This window comes from Oncorhynchus gorbuscha, linkage group LG08 (assembly GCF_021184085.1).
Source record: "Oncorhynchus gorbuscha isolate QuinsamMale2020 ecotype Even-year linkage group LG08, OgorEven_v1.0, whole genome shotgun sequence".
NCBI classification, from domain to species: Eukaryota; Metazoa; Chordata; class Actinopteri; order Salmoniformes; family Salmonidae; genus Oncorhynchus; species Oncorhynchus gorbuscha.
Genome location: NC_060180.1, coordinates 11,366,740 through 11,374,253, shown reverse-complemented (window position 1 = coordinate 11,374,253; position 7,514 = coordinate 11,366,740). Strand labels below are relative to the sequence as shown.

The 7,514-nt window shown below is 47.1% G+C and overlaps 1 protein-coding gene across 1 annotated transcript; it reads left to right on the top strand.

Annotated features, from left to right (window-relative positions):
* The first annotated feature begins 5,686 nt into the window (after window positions 1–5,686).
* LOC124040740 (2-aminoethanethiol dioxygenase-like) lies at window positions 5,687–7,071 on the top strand. The gene has a single exon (XM_046357830.1). The coding sequence runs from the start codon at window positions 5,982–5,984 to the stop codon at window positions 6,729–6,731; it is 750 nt and encodes a 249-aa protein (XP_046213786.1). The 5' UTR covers window positions 5,687–5,981; the 3' UTR covers window positions 6,732–7,071.
* Window positions 7,072–7,514: the final 443 nt, after the last annotated feature.

Here is a 7,514-nt window from a genome sequence, read left to right as displayed (position 1 = left end):
GATCTCTCTGTACTTTGCTCCATTCATCTTTGCCTCGATCCTGACTAGTCTCCCAGTCCCTGCCGCTGAAAAACATCCCCACAGCATGATGCTGCCACCACAATGCTTCACCATAGGGATGGTGGCAGGTTTCCTCCAGACGTGATGCTTGGCATTCAGGCCAAAGAGTTCAATCTTGGTTTCATCAGACCATATAATATTGTTTCTCATGGTCTGAGAGTCTTTAGGTGCCTTTTGGCAAACTCCAAGCGGGCTGTTATGTGCCTTTTACTGAGGAGTGGGTTCTGTCTGGCCACTCTACCATAAGGGCCTGATTGGTGGAGTCCTGTAGAGATGATTGTCCTTCTGGAAGGTTTTCCCATCTCCGCAGAGGAATCTAGAGCTCTGTCAGTAACCATGGGGTTCTTGGTCACCTCCCTGACCAAGGCCCTTCTCCCCCGATTGCTCAGTTTTGCTGGGCGGCCAGCTCTAGGAAGAGTCTTGGTGGTTCATAACGTCATCCATTTAAGAATGATGGAGGCCACTGTGTTCTTAGGGATCTTCAATGCTGCAGCATTTTTTGGTACCCTTCCCCAGATCTGGGCCCCGACACAATCCTGTTTTGGAGCTCTACGGACAATTCCTTCGACCTCATGGCTTGGTTTTTGCTCTGACATGCACTGTCATCTGTGGGACCTTATATAGACAGGTGTGTGCCTTTCCAAATCATGTCCAATCAATTGAATTTACCCCAGGTGGACTCCAATCAAGTTGTAGAATCATTTCAAGGATATTCAATGGAAACAGGATGCACCTGAGATCAATTTTGAGTCTCATTGCAAAGGGTCTGAATACTTATGGAAATAAGGTATTCTTGTTTTTTCCAAAAACGTGTTTTCCCTTTTTCATTATGGGGTATTGTGTAAAGATTGCTCAGATGTTTTGTTTATTTAATAAAAATGAGAATCAAATCAAATCAAATTTTATTTGTCACATACACATGGTTAGCAGATGTTAAATGCGAGTGTAGCGAAATGCTTGTGCTTCTAGTTCCGACAATGCAGTGATAACCAACAAGTAATCTAACTAACAATTCCAAAACTACTGTCTTATACACAGTGTAAGGGGATAAGGAACATGTACATAAGGATATATGAAAACCCGAGGTAAGGCTGACCGAGACCCCCAGATGTTCCATGAACGCCCTCCAGACCCTTGACGTGAACTGGGGACCTCGATCAGACACTATATCCTCAGGCACCCCGTAGTGCCAGAAGATGTGTGTAAACAGGGCCTCCGCAGTCTGTAGGGCAGTAGGGAGACCGGGCAAAGGAAGGAGACGGCAGGACTTAGAGAACCGATCCACAACGACCAGGATCGTGATGTTACCCTGTGAGGGAGGACGATCCGTGAGGAAGTCCACCGATAGGTGCGACCACGGCTGTTGTGGAATGGGTAAGGGCTGTAACTTCCCTCTGGGCAGGTTCCTAGGGGGCCTTGCACTGGGCGCACACCGAGCAGGAGTAAACATAAATCCTCACGTCCTTGGCCAAGGTGGACCACCAGTACTTCCAACTAAGGCAGAGGACTGTCCGACCTATGCCAGGATGACCAGAGGAGGGCGACGTGTGGGCCCAATAGATCAAACGGTCGCGGACAGCAGACGGAACATACAGACGCCCAGCTGGACACTGGAGGGGAGTGGGCTCTGTACGTAACGCCCGATCGATGTCCACATCCAGCTCCCACACCACCGGTGCCACCAGACAAGAGGCCGGAAGTATGGGAGTGTGATCTATGGACCGCTCCTCTGTGTCATACATCCGTGACAGTGCGTCTGCCTTAGCGTTCTGGGAACCTGGTCTGTAGGACAGGGTGAAAACAAAACGGGTAAAGAACATGGCCCACCTTGCCTGGCGAGGGTTCAGTCTACTCGCCGCCCGGATGTACTCCAGAATGCGGTGGTCAGACCAGATGAGAAAAGGGTGTTTAACCCCCTCAAGCCACTGTCTCCACGCCTTCAGAGCAGCTCACAGCTCCCGGTCGCCCACATCATAGTTTCGCTCCACCGGGAGCTTTGGTGGCGTACCTGATCGCTGAGAGAGCACGGTTCCTATCCCAGCCTCGGACTCGTCCACCTCCACTATGAACACCAAAGAGGGATCCGGATGAGCCAACACGGGAGCAGAGGTAAACAGAGCCCTCAGGTGACCAAAAGCCCAGTCCACCTCAGCTGACCACTGCAGTCGTACCGGTCCCCCCTTCAGCAGTGAGGTAATGGAAGCCACTACCTGACCAAAGCCCCGGATAAACCTCCGGTAGTAGTTGGCAAACCCTAGAAACCGCTGCACTTCCTTTACCGTGGTGGGAGTTGGCCAATTACACACGGCTGAAATGCGGTCACTCTCAATCTCCACCCCTGAAGTGGAAATCCGGTACCCTAGGAAGTAGACAGACTGTTGTAAGAACAGACATTTCTCAGCCTTGATGTACAGGTCATGCTCCAACAGTCGACCAAGCACCCTGCGCACCAGGGACACATGCTCGGCGCATGTAGCGGAGTATATCAAAATGTGTCGATATACACCACTACACCCTGCCCGTGCAGGTCCCGGAAAATCTTGTCTACAAATGCCTGGAAGACTGATGGAGCATTCATCAACCCTTACGGCATGACAATGTACTCATAGTGCCGTCCCTCTCCCGGATACGCACCAGGTTGTAAGCGCTCCTTAGATGCAATTTTGTGAAGAAGCACTCCCCGTGCATTGACTCTATCGCACTGGCTATGAGAGGCAGCGGGTAGCTGTACCTCACAGTGATTTGGTTGATACCTCGATAGTCAATGCACGGGCGCAGACCTCCATCCTTCTTCTTCACAAAAAATAAACTTGAGGAGGCAGGTGAAGTGGAGGGCCGAATGTACCCCTGCCCCAGGGATTCTGAGACATAGGTTTCCATAGCCGCCGTCTCCTCCTGTGACAGGGGATACGCGTGACTCCTGGGAAGTGCTGCGTCTACCAGGAGATTTATCGCACAATCCCCCCGTCGATGGGGTGGTAATTGAGTCGCCCTCTTCTTACAGAAGGCGAGAGCCAAATCGGCATATTCAGAGGGGATGCGCACAGTGGAGACCTGGTCTGGACTTTCCACCGTAGTAGCACCGACGGAAACCCCTAAACACCACCCCTTGAGAGCCCTCTGTTGCCACGAAATAGTGGAGTTATGACATGCCAACCAGGGTAGGTCCAGCACCACGGGAAACGCAGGAGAATCAATAAGGAAAAGACTGATTCTATCCTTGTGACCCTCCTGCGTAACCATGCCCAGTGGAGTGGTGGACTCCCTAATTAGCCCTGACCCTAATGGTCGACTATCTAGGGGATGCACAGGGAAGGGCATATCCACAGGAACAATGGGGATCCCTAAACTATGGGCAAATGGGCCTCCCGGGTGGCGCAGTGGCTAAGGGTGCTGTACTGCAGCGCCAGCTGTGCCATCAGAGACTCTGGGTTCGCGCCCAGGCTCTGTATTAACCGGTCCCGCGACAATTGGGGAGGTCCATAGGGGTCCTTGTCTCACCGCGCACCACGACTACTGTGGCTGCATAGCAGACTCGTCCGGGTTAGGGAGGGCTTGGTCGGTAGGGATGTCCTTGTCTCACCGCGCACCAGCGACTACTGTGGCTGCATCGGCTCCTGCAGACTGCATCGGTAGTGATCGATCAGGGCCCTGTTGATCCATCCTGCGCTGGCGGCCAGGGTCCAGAAGTCCAAGGCGAACTCCTGTGCGCTCCTCGTCCCCTGCCTAAGGTGGAACAGACGTTCACCCACCGCGCTACCCTCAGACGGGTGGTCGAAAACTACTTTTGGGTGAACTACATCTCAGTGCTAGAGGCGTCACTACAGACCCTGGTTCGATCCCAGGCTGTTTCACAACTGGCCATGATCGGGAGTTCCATAGGGTGGCGCACAATTGGCCCAGCGTCGTCTGGGTTAGGGAAGAGTTTGGCCGTCATTGTAAAATAAGAATTTGTTCTTAACTGACTTGCATAGGCAAAAATAAAGGTTAAATCTTTTTTTTTGCTCTAGTTGGGACCAACTGTTCACTAACAAAGATTGGGGTAGAAGTAGAAGTTGTTTATAAGACTGTGTCAGTTAGCAGTTAGCCACTCCTTATTCATCCTTAGGGATAAGATAGCATGTGTGGAGACTGTCCAACAGCCCTGCTTCCTGCAAATACCCAGTGGAGTGTCGGGAGCGCACACATTGACTTGGGTTTGAGAGACCCAACAGCTCTAAGCACATTATATCCATCATGACCTTGAGAGTGATTCTGGAAAACATAAATCCTGTTTATTGCCCAAGTGTAGCATTCGATGTGAGGAATTTTTGGGGAAATAGACTTGTCTTGCCAAAGCGCAGTGGATATCTGTTTAAGATTAAACCCCAAATAGCCCTATGTAATTTAACTGCAACAATTCCCTATTACCATACTGCTGTTTCACAACAAATCAAGCCAAGTGGAGTCCTCCACAACCTTGATGTTGTTTTCAAAGATGCTACTGCTGCTCTCGCAGAATTTCTAAGACACAGTGATAAATATACAAGTGGCGTATGGGGTTTGCTGGCAAAACATGTCCACAAATAAACAGCTTCTTGCAGATATAAATTGTGCTTGTTTTGTTTGGACAGAAACACCACAATGGAAGCAAGGAGGCATGACAGAGGCCTCTCGCTTTAGCTATGCTTCTTGCTAAGCTTTGCTTTAAATTTAGCTCTCCAGAGTTTCCACCTGCTTCCATCGAGTTGATACCTCACACGAACCCCAAATAGGGTATCAACCTATTCAATCAAGGGTGCAAAACCCATTTATAATGTGGTTAGGCTATGCATAAAATGATCTGTTGCTGCAATATGCGGATCTGGGAGCCAAGAAGAAGAGGAACAAGGGAATGGACGTGGGCGTTTGTTTCATTTCCTACACATGAGTGTATCCTATTTTTAGATTTTAAAGTTGACTGTCATGGGTGCATGTGTGTGCGTGCTCTGAATATTGAGAATTCTGGAGGGAAAAGAACAAAAAACAACCCGATGAGGAACGATTACCAAATGTGCCACCATCTGTCACTCTTTTCAGATAACATGCAAAATAGCTTCCATGACAGGTCACACATGATTCATAAAATACATTTGGGTGGCCAAATTGTTAAAAGGCAATTTGGTTTTTGTAACCTACATTGGGCTTGCTGCTGGGTGAGATTAATAGACTCTCTTATTTTCCAGAGGAAATTCTACCATTCTTTCAATGTCTAATGCTGCTCAGCTTTTTCCATTAATAGAATAATAAATTAGTTTAGTCTTATATGGTAGGCATACTCATACTAAACTGCTGGCACTGCTGCTCTCTGTATGGTCCAGAATCAGTCAGCTCATGTAGAAAGGGCAACAACTTCACAGCTGTTCCCCTTTAATGAGGTGAGGAATGGTATTTTGGTTATTGTAGTACATAATTAAGTAATAGTATTATCTCTCACAATTGTGTATTATTTAAAACGTGTAATTGAAAACAGTATCATAAAAAATAGCATACACATTTCATATGCATTATTTTTTTATCTAATAATGATGTGTTTTAGGGGAAGATAAATACTAATACAGTCCATTATTAAATCACATTTCCCATGATGCCCCGCGTTACGTACGAAGCGTTTTCTTTGCGGACGTGTGTGAAAGATATCCATGAATGGTGTGATGGGAGATACATTTGCGGTTGTGCCAGGCAGTGTACCCCTCACTTAAAATTGTATTAGATCTTCTGCTTTATTTATGTTTTATTTGAATGTGAAGTTGGAATATATATTTCACTGGGTTTAATCAATCATTATCAAGGAGAGAGAGGCAGGCAGAATCATCGGCAGCTGTGCTTGGAGCCCTAGCCTGCTGCTAAAGCTAGCAAGCACGAGACTTACAGGACAGCGCTTCACGGGCTAGTTAGCGATCATGCTTCGAGACAACATGACCTCCATCGTACAGAAAATTGCTAGACAGGCGCTTGTAACTTTTAGAAACCCATCTTCATTTGGTGATAAAGCGTTTTTGGGTAATCAATGTAAACTCCAAAGCCTCATGACCGAAATCAGAGCTGCGGATCTGAAGATCGCTCCAAGGAAAGTTGACAGCGCTTCTACGCCTTTGCCACACAACCCCCCGGTCACATACATGCACATATGCGAGACAGACGAATTCAGCATGGGGGTGTTTCTGCTAAAAAGCGGTGCTTCCATCCCCTTGCACGACCACCCGGGAATGTACGGAATGTTGAAAGTTATGTATGGCAAGGTCAGGATCACCTGTTTTGACAGGTTGGACAAATCAACTAGCGTGGCCAGTGACACGCAATTCAGCCCTCCACTGCTACCTTTTCAGAGAGGTGCGCTGAGGAGGTCGATACTCGGGTCGGTCGGGGAGTTTACAGAAGAAAGCGGGCCGTGTATCTTGACCCCTGACCGAAACAACCTTCACCAAATCGATGCAGTCGATGGGCCCACCGCTTTCCTCGATATTTTGGCACCCCCATATGATCCAGACGACGGGAGAGACTGTCATTATTATAAAGTTCTGCAGTCTGCCCCGGATTCTGAGGACAAAAAGGCTGACGGTCAAAAAGAAGTTTGGCTGATGGAAGTATCCCAACCTTCTGAATTCTGGTGTGGTGGTGAACCATACCCCGGCCCTGAAGTGAAGATCTGAAGCGCACTAGCTATGAACGCTGAATTGATTTGTGAACAATTGATTCTCAGGACCATGTCAAAACAATATGTAAATGTATGACGATCATGATTCCTACAAATATGGAATGGGATGTGTCACAGTGCTGTGTAATGGGAAAACATGTCTTGTGAACTAAAAGCACTTATCCTAAGTTGGACTATGCATTTTGCCTGTAATGAAAGTACTTAAGCAGTTGATAAATTGTGATCTTTGCACATCAGCTCTAATGTATTTGAATTTTTGATAAGCATTTCATGTCTTGAAATGAACTGAAACCATACACATTACTCAAAATAAAAACATAAAGGTGTATTAAAACTAAATGGCTAATTGGTGGTGTTAAAGCACTTTAAAATGTCGAAATCCATGATTTGCTCAGCATGTTTTGATTGGGTCAAACTCCATTATTTGAGTTAATCCCATGGGACATGGATTACTGAATGAGCATTTTATAAATTGCTTCATTAATTGAGCTTCCCTAATTAAACTTAAATCCCATAATAACCTTGCTTGCTTCATCATTTTGGGAGCTTGGCTCAATGTGCTGTGCTTTTAGGAGAGCACTATTGAATTCATTGCTTGTGACCTAGGGGCCTCTTGTGGACATACTGGGTATTACCTCAGAAGGACAATGTGACTAGTTGCTCACTGTACTGTTGGAGTTTTTACAGCATAAACCTTGACCTATACAGTAGCCTATAGTCTACTTTCAAATTACCTAAATAAGACCAAAAAAAATAAACATTCTACAACACAAAGTGG

What these genes read in the sequence shown, in the direction of transcription:
- LOC124040740 (XM_046357830.1), top strand. Translation starts at nt 5,982, where the DNA reads ATGCTTCGAGACAACATGACCTCCATCGTACAGAAAATTGCTAGACAG.